This window comes from Chiloscyllium plagiosum, unplaced genomic scaffold (assembly GCF_037043375.1).
Source record: "Chiloscyllium plagiosum isolate Xiang-an unplaced genomic scaffold, Cpla_swu_hap1 HiC_scaffold_15, whole genome shotgun sequence".
Classification (NCBI taxonomy): domain Eukaryota; kingdom Metazoa; phylum Chordata; class Chondrichthyes; order Orectolobiformes; family Hemiscylliidae; genus Chiloscyllium; species Chiloscyllium plagiosum.
In genome coordinates, this window is record NW_028270153.1 from 25,046,871 (window position 1) to 25,064,150 (window position 17,280).

The 17,280-nt window shown below is 39.3% G+C and overlaps 1 protein-coding gene across 1 annotated transcript in view; it reads left to right on the plus strand.

Moving 5' to 3' along the window:
- The window catches only part of emilin3b (elastin microfibril interfacer 3b), a 39,243-nt gene that overhangs the window by 9,719 nt on the left and 12,244 nt on the right, over nt 1-17,280 (plus strand). The window contains exon 4 of the mRNA XM_043710597.2: nt 1,220-3,082. Within this exon, the coding sequence (XP_043566532.1) occupies nt 1,220-3,082 (1,863 nt within the window). The remainder of the gene's footprint in view (nt 1-1,219; nt 3,083-17,280) is intronic.

Sequence of the window (17,280 nt, forward strand, 5' to 3'; positions counted from 1 at the left end):
GGTGCCTGGAATGCACTGCCAAAGGAAGTGGTGAAAGCAGATACTGCAGGAATGTTGAAGAGATATTTATACAATCACATAAACAGGCAGGAAATAGAGAGATACGGATATGCAAGTGGATGGGATTAATTTAGAAGGCATTATGGTCAGCACAGATATGGTAGGCCAAAGGGCCTGCTTCTATGGTGTACTGCTTGTTGTATATTGATTGCATTGTCAGGTTACCTAACTCCATGGTTTAATTTCCATGTCCAAATGAATAATGAGAATTAAAAGCTCAATACCTACTTAGAAATTTAGAGCATGGAAGATGTTCTCTGTCACGAGGTTAAGATGTTAGTACCAGCACTTGGTTTGTTCCTAAAGCAGTTATGTAAAACAGATTTATTTCCACATTATCTGAAAGGGTCCCAACTCATTTTCTGCCCTATCCTGGCATACAAAATCTAACTCTGTTCAGGCAGCATGCCTACATGGTAGCTGGTGACCATGGACTTCCATTGGGTTGGTCTATGATTATGCTTGCCCAGTACGGAAGTGACTTGCAGTTGCCTTCTAAGGATGCCTGACCAGAAGGCTTTCTCCTTTCTTCCGTGTGCTATCAGGTGTATTATTAGCAATAGTCGAACAATTGTCAACTTTTTGGCCATACTATGAACACTTCTTCCATGCTCATCAAAACCCAGAATTGAAGTTGACTTGGATCCTCCTAAACCCTCCATTCATCAAATACACATGCCATGCTTTTGAAAGCAGATAACACTCTTCTAAAAATAACAAGTATTATTTATGGACAGCGGCAGAGTGGAAAGGAGTTTTATTTCTGACTTTGAGATAAATGCTAAGCACCCAGCAATCCAAAAACCTTTACATAACTAAGTGATTGATTCACTTCAGGGGAATCCAGGGTAGCTTCTTGAGTTAACAGAGGCCTTAAAGCAATGTGCCAGGTTAGCAATTCATCTGAACTGTTGTCCAGATCACTTCTGAAATGAAATGAGAAATCAGAACGATATGTGCAATATTATGCTTAACTATTTTGCTCAGCTTCATTTAGAGCCCTAAACTGTATAGGACATGGCATATAAACAGGTCCTTATGTTAATGGCTTCACTAAGAATGAATATCAAATAGTGGTAAAATTATTTGATTTAATTAGTTATTTAATTTAGATTGAATTTGTAAAATTCATTAATCTGAGAATATTTGTGCCTTCTAGGACCCAAGGCTCCGGATGTCTACGGAGAACGAATCGATCGTTTGGAAGATGAAATGCGACGTTTTTCACAATCATTTGAGAGACTCCAATCTATGGTGAGTGGGATCAGTGACAGTCTCAGGCTATCCATTCAGGAAGACACCAATAAAATGATAGTATCATTGCTGAATAATTTAAAATATCCTGGTCCAATGGTAGACATTGAATACATACCTGGCCTGGAAAATCTGAGTAAAGCATACCCACCAGTGATGGGAGACTTGGAAGCCAAGGTGACAGAGGTTAAGAATGTCTTGAAAACAAAGAGTGACTTGCTGGATGAAGTTCATGGAATGGTGATTGGCCATGATGGCCAAATCAGGCAACTTCTGGAGGCTAGTAGACCACCTACACCTTTGGCAACTGTGGATTTTTTCGACAGCCTTATAGATGACAAGCTCACCAAGTTCCGAGCCGACTTACTTGATGGATTTGAAAACCGATTCAACGATTTGCAAACTGTCTGTGATTACAAAGTCAAGTTAATCCAACAACAATGTGAGGAACAGAAGAACGTAAGTGAACGACTTGAAGGAATGATAGATGGAAAAGAATCTGACCTAAAAAAGGAGATTAATAACTTACAAACTCAGATTGGTGGATTGGCTGTAACTGAAAATTGCTGTGACACAGTTAAGTACTTGTCAGATAAAATTGATGCCCTGGAACAGAACCTACTGAAAGTCTCAGACTATCAAAGATCACTAACAACTCGGTTTGAGAGTGAGTTGCCACAATTCTCTAGTATTCATGTCCAAAATGTTTATGATAGTCGGCTGGACAACATTGAGGCCAAAATCAATGCTACAGAGAGGAACTTGGAAGAAAATTGTCTGTTCATAGAGAACAATATGAAGGGACATCTTGGAACTGAGCTGGATGGGATGAAGACTTTCCTGCATGACAAGCTAAAGGATATTGAAGGCCGTGTTACAGTTATTGTTGAGGAGTTGAGCAATGTATCCATTCCTGCCAACTTAGAGGGAGAAGTAATCCCAAGGCTGGAAACAGAGATTTCAACGATTAAGAAGAAAACTAATGAAGGCCTGGATGATTTGGAAGGAAGACTGGTAGCTTTGGAGAATCTGTGTACTGTTGGCTGTACCTCAATTATTACTGACATTGAAACTCTCAGAACAGAAATTGATGATTGCCACAGAAACTGCCAAGATATTGTGACAAAACTAGATAAGAACTCTGGTCTACTCAACAAACTTAACTACTCTATGTTCGAAATAAATCAAAAAATTAAAGAAGAAGAAGAATCCAATGCCGTTCGGGGAGAAATTACTTTACTGAAGATCAACATCAACTCTGTGAACAAGACCCTGAAAGGGATCAAAGACTCTGTCAGCAAGTATGCTGATGACTTTGCATTTGCCAATTCAACATGGGATGAACACGAGCGCAAAATGACAGATGAAGTCCATCTGATCCAACAGATAGTTAACAGCCAAGGTTCTCAGCTCCTTTTTAATGACAAGCGTGTCCATGATCTCAAAGGTGACCTGGAACGAATTAACCACAGGATAATGTCAGATCTCCATAACTGCAAACACAGCGCTCAAGATATTCAGAAGGAAGTGTCACAGGTTGATAGACGAGTGGCTGAGATGGAGAGCGTGTGCAACAAACTAACTGCAGTATTAAACAGTCTGGATTATATTAAGGATGGTTTGGATAATCATGCTGGTGATCTGTGGAATTATTTAGACCGTATGAATGGAACCCTTGTGGTACACAATCAAGATATCACTGCTCTGAGAGACTCAGTCAATGAGTGCCATACAAGAATAACAGACATTGGAAATCGGGCATTAGATGGTAAGCATCAACAATGGTGTACCTCCACTACAATTTTACAAATAGGATGTAAAATAGCTAGGTCAAACTTTTAGGATTTCTTCCAAATTTCTAATCATAACCCAATATTCATACTAACTTAAGGAATTAAGTCTGTACAATAGTCAAAAAGCAGAGACAATTATCTATTACACACATACTCTACATATCTATTATGGGTCATTAATCCAAAGAAAGGAGTTTAGACAGCTTCATGAACTGCAAAGCTGAAATTCAGTTTGTTTGATCATCAGCTGAGTCCTGTAATGGATGACTACCTTTACATCAACTTACAATGATCTGTTTCTGAAACAAAATCATTACTTCCTTTAAACTTAGCTGAGCCTGGGACTTGAGACTAGTGGAAGAGATTTACTTTCTCTATAAAATAGTCTAGCTTAAGATAATTAATAGTTTCAGGAGAAAGGTCAGCCATTTTGGACTAAGTTGGGACATTTCTTTCTTCAGATGATCCTTAACCTTTGGAATTGTGTACCTCAGAGGACCAGGGATATTTTGTCTTTTGAGTATAACTTTAGGTTTCCCAAGAATATCTGAATACAGCCACAAAGTGGAGTTGCGACAGGTACTGAGCCAATGATTTTATTGGATGGCAGAGCAGACTTTAGGCCATTTTACTGACTTTTGTTCCTTTTTTGTAACTGCGTGCTCAAAGCTACAGACTGAAATTTTGATTTTAAAAACAAAGCAACACTGAAAGGAAAGGAATTCACTGTGTATCATTGTACATGGTGTTATGCAAGCAAACATAATGGTCATGATAACTTTAGACTGCCAAATTCACAGCCTACATACACAAGTTGGATAAGTGAAAGTTTCCAGCAGAATTGCATGTTCAGCCAATGTGGTCTGTGTCAGCATTTTGCTCGATCAGATCTGAACAAATTCTACAGCTCTCCCTGTATCTTTTTTCTGATTCAGTTATTAATGCACTTTCCTCTTAAAGGATACATATGGTCAACTACTTCCTGGGGTGCATCCTCAAAACTGTGTAAACAAATTGTTCCGACTTCTCATTCCCTGTCAGCATTGTAAATTAATTACCCCAGGTCATTAACTCACTAACCAAAGGAAATAGTCTTTCCTGTAATCTTACTCCCTCATCAAAACCTTTCATAATCTTAAACATCTCTGAAAGTTTCTTCTGGCCTTTTCTCATGGAAATGATCTCTGTAACTTGAGTTCAGTCAAACCATCAATATTCATGAAGAAAACAAATCTTTTCCATTTATAAAAGCTTCTGTACTCAAGAATAGAAATCCAAATATTCTAGCTCATTTGAAATTATCAAAATTATCTTTGTTACTTTAAGAAAAGTATTGAAATTATCTAGATAGTGCACAAACCATCAACATCCCATTACTGAATGCTAGATTATAATTAATTATTTCATTGTACAGTAATCCTGGGTTACTGTAAAATTAAACACTGATTACATTTTGTGCTGCAAATTGAGGTAAAATTTAATTTTATTTATTTGAACTGTTTAAGCATCACCAGTGGGAGATCTCAATCACTTAGTAATTGCGGATTGTGACTTACTTCACAGAAAAAGGAACATTTCTCATTTCTGTTGTAGACACAATGATGCAAAATTAAAGGATCATGAACAAAGAATTGCTACCTCCACCTCACATATCATTTACGTCAAATGTTAAAATTCGAGCAATTGCAAAAATCACAAAATTCAAATAGTCAACTCACTAACACACAAAACAAAGGGGAGTTGAAACATCCAAACAATGCCTATTTGTTGCCCACACATGGAGCACTCTGTAGATTATTAATGATGCCTAGCTGTTCAGAGGCTGGGTTCATTTACACCACACCAGCTCAGTTCTTACTGCCTGAATGCTTTTTCATAGAAAATAATACTTGAAGAGCATTGGCATATAACTTTATTATGTTGTAATAAATTAAAATAAACTACATATTACTCTCTGTATTTCTGTATAGCATGCTGGAAGAAAGGGGAAAAAGAAAAGGATTATTGAAATCTGTTATGAATTGAACTGTAGAAGATAATATTGCTCCAATACTTGAAGCCAAATGATGACTTTAGATGTACAGTTGGGGGAGCAGAAATGCTTTCTATTGACCCTATGGCACTACTTTCAGTGTTATACAATTTGTATGAACAGACCCCCGATTCCCCTAAAAAATGTCAATAAAAACATAAGAACCAGGAAGAGGAGGAGTAGGCCATCTGGCCCTTTGAGCCATTTAATAAGATCATGGCTGATCTTTTCATGGTCCCCAGCTACACTCATCCACCTTCTCCCCATAACCTTTAATCGCTTTAATGTTCAAAAAATTATCTCTCTTCACTTTAAAAATATTCTATGAGGAAGCCTCAACTACTTCGCGAGGCAGGGAATTCCACAGATTCACAACCCTTTGGGTCAAGAAGTTCCTCCTCAATTCAGTCCTAAAACTGCTCCCCCTAATCTGGAGGCTATGCCCTCTTGTTCTAGCTTCACCTGTCAGAGGAAACAACCTCCATGCCTCTATCTTATCTATGCCTTTCATAATTTTATATGTTTCTATAAGATCCTTTCTCATTCTTATAAATTCAAATGAATATAATCCCAGTCTACTCAGTCTCTTCTCATAAACCAACCCTCTCAACTTTGGAATCAATCTAGTGAACCTTCTCTGCACCCACTCTAGTGCTTGTACATTCTCTCTCAAGTAGGTTAACCAAAACTGGATGCAGTACTCCTGGTGTGGCCTCATCAGCACCCTATACAGCTGTGACATAACCTCCGTGCTTTTAAACTCAATCCCTCTAGCAATGAAGGACAAAATTCCATTTGGCTTCCTAATTACTTGTTGTACCCGTAGATCAACATTCTGCGATTCATGCACAAGGACACCCATGTCCCTCTGCACAGCAGCATGCTGCAATTTTTAACTTTATTCCTATCAAAATTGATGACTTCACATTTATTATCATTGTACTCCATCTGCCAGACCTTTGCCCACTCACTTAAACTATCTATATCCCTGTGCAAACTTTGAGTCCTCTGCACACTTTGCTCTACCACTTATCTTAGTGTTATCCACAAACTTTGATACACTACACATGGTCCCCAACTCCAAATCATCTCTGTAAATTGTAAACAATTGCAGTCCCAACACTGATCCCTGAGGCACACTACTAGTCACTGATCACCAAGCAGAAAAGCACTCATTTATCACCACCCTTTGCTTCCTGTTAGTTAATCCATCCTCTATCCATGCTAATACATTGCTCGTAACGCCGTGCACCTTTATCATATGTAGCAGCCTTTTGTGTGGCACCCTGTCAAATGCCTTTTGGAAATCTAAATATACCACATTTACAGGGTGCCCATTATCCACCGTGGCCGTAATGTCCTCATTGAATTTCAGTAAATTAGTTAAACATGACCTGCCTTTCATGAACCCGTGCTGTCTCTGCCCAGTGGGACAATTTCTATCTAGATGTCTTGCTATTTCTTCCTTAATGGATTTAAGTATTTTCCCAACTCCAGAAGTTAAACTAACAGGCCTGTAATTCCCCATCTTTTGTCCACCTCCTTTTTTAAACAGTGGTATCATATTTGGGGTAGTTCCAGCAGATTGGAAAACAGCAGAGTCCAATGAATTTTGGAAAATTACGATGAGTGCATTTGCTATTTCTTCCGCCATCTCTTGTAGTACTCTGGGATGCATTCCATCAGGGCCAGGAAACCGTCTACGTTTAGCTCCATTAGTTTGCCCTATACTGCCTCTTTCATGATAATGATCATTTCCAAGTCCTCACCGATCTTTGTCTCCTTGTCAATTACTGTCATGTGATTCGTGTCCTTCACTGTGAAGATCGACACAAAATACTTGTTCAATGCTTCAGCTATTTCCTCATATCCCATTACTAAATCTTCCTTCTCATCCTCTAAAGGACCAATATTTACCTTAGCCACTCTTTTTTTGTTTTATATATTTGTAGAAAACTTTGCTATTCGTCTTTATATTCTGAGCTAGTTTACTCCCATAATCTACCTTACTTTCCTTTGTAGCTTTTTTTTTGCGGCTTTTCGTTGATCTTTAAAGTTTTCCCAATCTTCTAGTTTCCCACTGGTCTTTGCTACTTGGTATGCCCTATCTTTCAATTTGACAGCCTCCCTTATTTCTTTCCTTTTCACTGGTATACACGTTCGCTGACCTCTTTGAAAAATTGCTTTGAATGTCCTCCACTGTTCCTTAACTGTCCCACCATAAAGTCTTTGCTTCCAGTCTACTTAAGCCAACTCCTCCCTCATCCTATTGCAGTCCTTTTTGTTTAAGCAGAGGACCCTGGTATCAGGTTCTATCTTCTCACTTTCCATCTGTATTCTAAATTCAACTATACTGTGATCGCTCCTTCCAATGAGATCATTTAATTATTTGTCTTATTGCACAGGACTAGATCTGGGATAGCTTGGTCCCTTGTCAGTTCCATTACATACTGTTCAAGAAAACTGTTACAGATACATTCAATGAACTCCTCCTCAAGGCTGCCTTGACCAACCTGGTTCGACCAATTGACATCTAGATTAAAATCCCCATGATAATTGCTGTAACGTTTTTACAGGTATTAGTTATTTCTTTGTTTCTTACCCATCCCAATTGATGTTATTATTTAGTGGTCTATAGACTATGCCTGTCAGTGACCTTTTCTTCTTAGAATTTCTAATTTCCACCCAAATGGATTCAACCTTATTCTCCATTGAACCTATAATTATCTCTCACTACCGCCTTGATGTCATTCTTAAATATCAGAGCTATACCATCTCCCTTACCACCTCCTTCCAAATAGTCTGATACTCCTGGAGCTCCCAGTCAAGACCATCCTGCAACCATGACTCTGTAGTGGCTACTAAATCATACTTACTCACAATGATTTGTGTGGTTAACTCGTCTACCTTGTTTCAAACAGTGGTTTCAAGGATGCCATTAGGCTAACATCAGTTGTATCAGCAACTTAAAATGTAGGAAAATTAAAAGGATTTGGGTTTAAACTTTATACCCTGTACACGATAACCTGAGGCTACATGGTAGGAACCGGTTTAAATTAGGCTGAGAGAAGCCTCAGACACTTCTAGAGCAGTAAATACTCAAGCTAAAAAGATTTTCCTTCATGTTGAAATAAAAGAAACAAACGGGCCAAATAGTAATTAACATTCACAAATAGTCGCCTCAGTAAGACTTCAAGATATTTGTTTACATACTTCTACACAGGCTGTTGTGAAGATAAGACATAAGACCTAACCTTGCTATCTAAAGATGTTAAGTATATGACATGCAACCAGCAGATAACAAAAGGAAAAGATTTTACAGTTATAACAAATGCAAATCCATTCAAAAATCTGACATTTAAGTTTTTTTTAGGTAAGTGCACTTTACTTTAGATCACTTAAGTAACAGGGGCTATATCTTGAGGGACCCCTTATGATTAGATTCCCTAAAGTGTGGAAACAGGCTCTTGGCCCAACCAGTGCACACCAACCCTCCGAAGAGTAACCCACTCAGACCCACTTCCCTCTGACTAAAGCACCTAACACTATGGGCAATTTAGCATGGCCAGTTCACCTGACCTGCACATCTTTGGACTGTGGAAGGAAACTGGAGCACTCGGAGGGAAACCCACGCAGACACAGGGAGAATGTGCAAACTCCACACAGACATTCGCCCAAGGCTAGAATCGAACCTGGGACCCTGGCGCTGTGAGGCTGCAGTGCTAACCACTGAGCCACTGTGCCACCCTTTGATGATCTTTATGATTCTAAATATTGAGCAGTCCTTGCGACATTCTATCCCCATCTGTCAACTGTTGGCAGAAAAATTGCTTTTCTCTAATATTCACTGTTCAAAGACATCATTACAGTAATGTTCTGAAATTTTTCAATCTGCTTATTCACATTCAAATGGTAGTACTTTAAATGGGAAGGAATATTCAGTATATCAGCACCACTTATTGATGAAAACTCTAGATTATTCACTGTTAAGTGTGTAAAATAAGCTGCTGTTTATGGCTCCTCCTACTTCACACATTTATCAAACTACTTTCTAAACTTGATTCTCCTTTTTATTTTACCCAATTATACTAATTTCCAGAACTGTCATTCAGTCTCCAAGAAACAATAGTGTAACACAATATTTCTGTGAGGCTGAGATTTAGAAATTTCCTTTGACTACCAAACTGAAGAGTCAGTCTTTCCTTTTCATTTAAAATGAATACAGGATCTTAGATCCCATCTAAATATGTGTGGCTGCTTGCCCACTTTTAATATACCTCAGCTTCCCTCTCAGATGACAGCATACAATATAAGTAATTAATCTTTGTGTGATTTTTAAAACACTCCTTGTAGTTAAGTAAAAACTATTTTTTTTGCAAAAATTGCCAGAAAATGCATTATTGAGTAAGAGGTAGCACTTGATATGGGAAGTTAACAAGTTGATGATCAGGGAAAGGAGGAGATGTAGATTTTTTTTTTCCCCCCTGTTTTCTTCAGTATTAGTTCATGTGGCTCAGATTTTTCAAGGTACAGCCAAGTGTGAACTGTACAAGTCAGGAAGCTGAAATTTTCCCAAAGCTTCAACAAAAGTGATCATAGTGGCCCAACAAATAGGACCTCTTGCTCTTGGAAGTCTGGAAAAAAATCAGCTAATTTTGCAGATGAGCAGACTTGGCTTAATTGCTATGTGCTTCTTAAAAAAATTTTCAGCGTCTTCTACAATATATCTGATTATAACAAATATACTTGTAATCTGAAAGTAAATTATTATGCAGGACACTACTGAACTGACTCCTGAAACAGGCTGTTTACTGTTTTCTGATACACGTACTTTATTATTAAAAAATTACAATTAAGTCTGTGAAAGCCAACTGGTCTCCATTCATAGGTCTTTCCTGGAAGCAAATTAGTCTGTATTTTCAGTACATCTGCTGTGTCACAATCTCACCAAAGTCATGTAGTTGTAATGAAAAGATTGAGGTCTGTTAGTGTGATTTAAAAATTTGGCTCTTGAACTGTACGAGCTGGATCTCCATTAAAAGCAGTGAATAACATCACTGTTTAGCTTGTAAAGATTAAAAGAACTTTTCACTATTTAGAGTGTGTCCAACTGTACTGATCAGTAGAAATATATGGCACAGTCTCTGGGACAGTTTCCAAAGCTTTTTTCTGAACAGAGCTACTTTGTGTTTATTTGTTTTGAAACCTGCTCCATTTCAAACATATATCATGATCCAACGAAAAGAACTTGGATTATTATAGCGCCTTCTTGTGTCCTCAGGATATCCAAATTGATTTACAGCCAGTTAATTACTTTTGAACTGTAGTCACTAATGCTTTGTGGTTAAACAAAACAGTCCGTTTCCACATAGTAAGGTATTCAAACAATAAGCTGAATAAACAATCAGAAAGATGTTCGGTATTTTTCATTTCCTTGGTTGAAGGGGGAGTTTATGGACACTCCGTTTAATAGTAATAGAGGATCATTAATGTGAGGTAGGACCTTAGCTTAAATCTTCTCCAGAAGTTAGTGACTGGAAAAATGCAATTACGTACTCAAAGCCATTCCTGTTTTCAGCCCCCATTGTGTGCTGGTCCTGCAGAATTCTTTGAATCCACAACCTCTGACTCCTACAGTTTCAAATTTTAGGTACAGAAAATGCAGCTCTCCGGTTTCGTGACAAGGACAATACAATGTGATTTGAATTCAAAAGGGTGATTCATCACTTTGAAAACAAATGTTTAGAATTTAGATTCAGCAAACCCTGCTCATGAACATGTGCTCAAATTTCTCTCCTCCCTAACAATAGAAGCTTTATTACACTAATGTTGGAGCACTTGAGATTTTTAACATCTTGTATATCACCTCAGAGCTTCTATTATACTGAGCACTCAATACTTATTCATGCACTTACATTTCTATACCTGGAACAAAAGCTAAATCCTAATGTTGGGACTTATTGAGGTCAATCTGAATATTAAAGTGTAATTCTAATTATAGAAACAATGATAACCAAAAACAAACCTACAGACTAAATTGCTGAAATATTTTTGATAAATAAAAAACTATAAATCAATTCAAGTGAACAAAACCCACATATTTGCATTCTATTAACTGCATCTGCTTATGAAGTCTGTTGTCAGTCACACAAAAACAATCCACTAATTTAGGACGTTCACAAAATCACTATGATTTGATCTGAGAAACAATTACATTAAGTTTGCTATTCAAAATTTATGAAACATCTCACTTTGAATGGTGGGCTAAAGGAAGGAAAAGAAAATGAGTTATGTGGGGCTGAATTTTCATTCTCTGCTCCATCCCCCCACTGGGAGAAAATGTGGATTGGATTGGGATTCTACAAGTGCCAGCGCTGGCGGCAATGTTTGAGGAGGCATCCAGTCAATATGCCACCTCTGCGAGCTCTGTCCAGTTAAAGAAATCTAATAGAAGGCCCTCCACCAGTGAGGGATAAGAAGCCCACCATCAGAAGGACCCTACTTGCTGACACAGCAATTCCAACAGCTCTAACAAATGTTCCCAATGGGTAATTTAGTAAGCCTAATCACCTACCTACCACTGATGTTCAGGTATCCTTCAGCTAATTTATAATGAAAAAGAACATGACTGAGATGTAGAAAAGGCTAGAGAGGAGGAATTAGGGGGGAGAAAAGGCTGAATTTTAAGTTGCTAAGTTAGCAGAACAATTGAGATACATCTGAAGTTACTGAGAGAAATAGGGATGGAAATTGAGGTGGCGTTAGACATTACCTTCTAACCCTCTTTACAGGGGCTGTGCACATAGTCATAGAGATGTACAGCACAGAAACAGACTCTTCGGTCCAACTCTCCCATGCTGACCAGATATCCCAACCCAATTTAGTCCCACCTGCCAGCACCCAGCTCATATCCCTCCAAACCCTTCCTATTCATATACCCATCCAGATGGCTTTTAAATGTTGCAATCATACTAGCCTCCACCACTTCCTCTGGCAGCTCATTCCATGCACGTACCACCCTCTGCGTGAAAAAGTTGCCCCTTAGATCTCTTTTATATCTTTCCCCTCTCACCCTAAACCTATGCCCTCTAGTACTGGACTCCTCCACCCCAGGGAAGAGATTTTATCTATTTATCCTATCCCTGCCCCTCAAGATTTTATGAACCTCTAAGTTCTCCCCTCAGCCTCCGACACTCCAGGGAAAACAGCCCTAGCCTATTCAGCCTCTCACTACAGCTCAAATCCTCCAACCTTGGCAAAATCCTTGTAAATCTTTTCTGAACCCTTTCAAGTTTCACAACATCCTTCTGGTAGCAGACGAAGTAGTGTCCTTCCTCATCTGTATGTGAGGATACTAGTGAGATTGGATCATGTCTTTTTGTGGCTAGTTAATGTTCATGTCTCCTGGTGGCTAGTTTTCTTCAAGTTAGTCCAATGTAGTGTTTGTTACTGTTCTTGCAAGGTATTTTGTAAATGACATTAGTTTTGCATTTTGTCTGTATAGAGTCTTTCAAGTTCATTAGCTGCTGTTTTAGTCCGTTGGTGGGTTTGTGGGCTACCATGATGCCAAGAGGTCTGAGTAGTCTGGCAGTCGTTTCTGAGATGTCTTTGATGGAGGGGAGAGTGGCTAGGGGTTCTGGAAGTGTTTTGTCTGCTTGTTGGGGTTTGTTGCTGAGAAATCAGTGGGTATGTTCATTAGGTACCTGTTCTTTATGAATACAATGTGTAGGTGGTTTTCCTCTGCTCTGCGTAGTTCATCTGTGCTGCAGTGTGTGCTGGCTTGTTGAAGTAATGTTCTCATGCAGCATCGTTTGTGGATGTTGGAATGATTGCTTCTGTAGTGCAGTATTTAGCAAGAATATGTTGTTTTCTTGTAGACGCTGGCTTGAAGTTCCCCATTGGCGGTTCACTCTACTGAGACATCTAGGAATGGAGTTTGTTGTTGTTTTCCTCCTCTTTAGTGAATTTTATGCCAGTAAGGGTATTATGGATGGTCTTGAAGGTTTCCTCCAATTTGTTTCATTTAGTGATGACAAAGGTGTCATCCACGTGGCGAACCTAAAGTTTGAGTTGGATGGTTGGCGGAGCTGTTTGTTTGAGTCTCTGATATCGGAGATCCCATGGGTGTACCAGTGGTTTGTCTCTAGGTTTTGTTGTGGAAGGTGAAGTGGGTGTTAAGGCATTGGTCCACTGGCTTGATGACATTGTCCTTGCTGAAGAAGTTGGTGGAGTTTAGTGTATGTGCCTTTGGTTCTTCTAATAATGTAGTCAGTGTTTTCTTGGTCACCTTGATATTGAAGGATGTGAACAGGGCTGTTATAGAACATAGAAAAGTACAGCACAGAACAGGCACTTTGGCCCATGATGTTGTGCCGAGATTTAATCCTAATGTAAAATATAATAACTTAACCTACGCACCCCTCAACTCACTGCTATCCATGTGCATGTCCAGCAGTCACTTAAATGTCCCTAATGACTCTGCTTCCACCACCATCGCTGCCAACACATTCACAACTCTCTGCGTAAAGAACCTACCTCTGATGTCTCCTCTATACCTTTCTCCTAATATCTTAAAACTATGACCCCTCGTACTAGTCAATCCTGCCCTGGGAAAAAGTCTCTGGCCATTGACTCTATCTATTCCTCTCATCATCTTGTATACCTCGATCAGGTCTCCTCTCTTCCTCCTTCTCTCCAGAGAGAAAAGTCCAAGCTTATTCAACCTTTCTTATAAGGCAAGCCCTCCAGTCCAGGCAGCATCCTGGTAAACCAAATAGTCATAAAACCCATCCCTCAGAATTCTTTCCAAAACTTTGCTGACCACAGACAGAAGACTGACTGGTCTGTAATTGCCAGGGATTTGCCTATTACCCTTCTTGAAAAGAGGAACAACATTTTCCTCCTCCGGTATGACTCCCATGGAGAGTGTGGAGGCAAAGATCTTCACCAGCGGCTTAGCAACCTTCTTTCTCGCTTCCCGGAGCAACCTAGGATAAATCTGGTCTGGCCCTGGGGACTTATCAATCTGAATGTTTTCCAAAATTTCCAGCACATCAACTTCATCAGTCTTGATCTGGTCAAGCCTGTATTCCAGCTCCTCAAAGTTCTCATTCACAACAAGGTCCCTTTCCTTAGTGAAAACTGAGCAAAAAACTCATTTCGGGCTTCCCCTATCTGTTCAGACTCCACGCACAAGTTCCCTATGCTATCCCTGATCGGCCCTACCTTTTTCCCTGATCATTCTCTTATTCCTCATGTATGACTAAAATGCCTTTGGGTTCTCCCTAATCCTTCTTGCCAAGCCTTTTTTGTGCCCCTTCCTAGCTCTCCTCAGTCCATTTCTGAGCTCCTTTCTAGCAAGCCTGTAATTCTCCAAAGCTGTGCTAGATCCTTGCTTCCTCCACCTTACGTAAGCTGCCTTCTTCCTTTTCATGAGAAGCTCCTCTTTTCTCATTATCCAAGGTTCCTTCTTGTCTTAGAGGAACAAATTTGTGCATCACTCACAACAACTGCTCCTTAAATAGTCTCCACATGTCTGTTGTTCCCTTTCTGTGAACCAATTGCTCCCAGTCTGTACTTCCCCTGCTCCTGTCTGATAGCAATCATAATTTCCTTTTCCCCAATTAAATATCTTCCCTTGGTAACTGCTCCTTTCCCTCTCCAAATGTGAGGCAGCTGTGATCACTGTCACCAAAGTGTTCTCCCACTGTGAGATCTGACACCTGAGCACCAAATCCAAAATAGCCTCTCCCCTCGTCGGTCTGTGTACATACTGAGTAAGGAAATCCTCCTGAACACACCTGACAAAAACTGCTCCATCCAAACCATCTGCACGTAGGAGATTCCAGTCGATATTGGGAAAAATCGACTGGAAATTATGTCAAAGGAGATTACTCAGACCTCTTGGCATCATGGTAGCCCACAAACCCAGCAACGCACTAAAACAACAGCTAATGAACTTGAAAGACCCTATACAGACAACAAGCAAAATTAATGTCATTTACAAAATACCGTGCAAGAACTGGAACAAACACTACATTGGACAAATAGCCAGAAAACTAGCCACCAGGATATGTGAACATTAACTAGCCACAAAAAGACATGACCCACTCTCACTAGTATCCCTACATACAGATGAGGAAGGACACCATTTTGACTGGGATAACACTTCGATCCTAGGACAAGCCAAACAGAGACACGCACGAGAATTCCTCAAAGCCTGGCATTCCACCAGAACTCTATCAACAAACACATTGACTCGGATCCCATTTACCACCCCTTGAGAAAAAGAACAGGAAATTATGTCACCACAGGAATGACATCACCATAGGAAATTACATCACCAACCCAAGAAAACCTAAACACATAAATAGAAAGTGGGCCATACCACCAGTGCTTCATCCAGAGGTTCACTGATGGTACCTAGTATGGTGACGAAATGTCTGAAAACAAGTCTTCCAGCTTAGCAAGCAAACCTACATCCTGAACTTTAACCTGAGCTACAAATCTTCTCAAAACTCACAAACAGTAATTTTGACATACATCCACTATTAGTTGAAAAAATGTGTATTACTTGAGAAAATCCAGCACAGGGCAAATCATGTTTCACTAATTTGATTGAATTATTTGATAAGGTATCAAAGGCTTGATGTGGCCTCCCAAAAGATGCTGAATACAGTTGCATATAACAAACTGGTCAGTAAATTTTGAACTCATTGAATGCAAAGGGCAGTGTCAGCACAGCGGGGATATCAAGTTGGTTAAGTGTCAAGTCCTTATGAAGAGCTTATGGTTGAAACGTCAACTCTCCTGCTCCTTGGATGCTGCCTCACCGGCTGTACTTTTCCAGCAGCATACTTTTTAGACTCTGATACTTGACAAAGTCAACGACGAATGGTTGTTTTCCAGGCTGGAAAACAGTCTATAACATTGGGGTTCCCTCAGTACTGCTTTTGTTGACCTGTATTAATGGCCTAACCTTGGGCATGGAGGGTACAATTTCAAAATTGGTAGATGAGAAATTTGGAAATGTTTTGAGTGGTGGATAGTGATTGACTTCAAGAGGACATACTTTAGTGGAATAAGTGAGCATGTGACAGTTGAATCTTAATGGAAAGAAATATGAAGTCATGCATGTTGGCAAGAACAATGAGGAAAGGCAAATAGATGGGATGCAGGAGCAAAGTAAGCAGAAATCATTGACAGTAGCAGGACAGGTTGAGAAAGTTATTAATATGCCTAGGAGGTCCCGGGTTTTATAAAGAGACATGAAATACAAAAGCAGGGAAGTTATGTGAACTTTAATAAAACACTCCATCTGCCTCAGCTAGCATGTGTGTCAAACTCTGAATACACACTTTAGGAAGAATGTGATAACATGTTGGTGAGGAAAAGAGAGAAGTTGGAGAACTTTCCAGGTGTGAGGGAATTCAATGGCATAACTCAATTGGCAATTTGGAACTCCCCAAAGAAGACCAAAAAGAGATTATATAAGTGAGGAGTCTCCACAGAGTAAATGGGAAGAAACAGAAAGATTAAGAATCAGAGGATACCAATTTGAAGGTCATGAACCTAGGAAAAAACATATTGACTCATCAGTGGTTAGAATCTCTAATACATGGTTTGAGGGTACGGTGGAAGCAACTTAAAGCATTACTTTCAAAAGGAAATTCTAGCACCATTTAGAGAGAAAAGATTTACAAAGCTATGGGGCAAAAGTTGAGATAGTGGGACTGCTGAGTTGGAGAGCTGGCAGTAACATGAGGGGCTGAATAGCTTCTTCATGCTACAACTGTTGTATAATTTACAGGTCCTTTCATTATATGCTGCTTATTCCAAGATTGAAAGGATCAAAACCACAAGTAAGATCATGGTGCTTTCATGTGACAACAGCATATTTGTAATATAATGATCTTTTAAACATGTCTGCCATGTTATGGACATATACACTTTGAGAACTAGTTCACAAATCATTAGATTTTACAATTTAACATCTGCATACTTTAATTGAATTATAGTCTACAGTAATTTGTTCTGTATCTTCATTACACTTTGCAGTCCATCATGCAACTTCTACTAAAGATGACACACACTAACAATGTTTTTTTTTCACAAAGCCATTATGAAGATCAGATCTTGCCA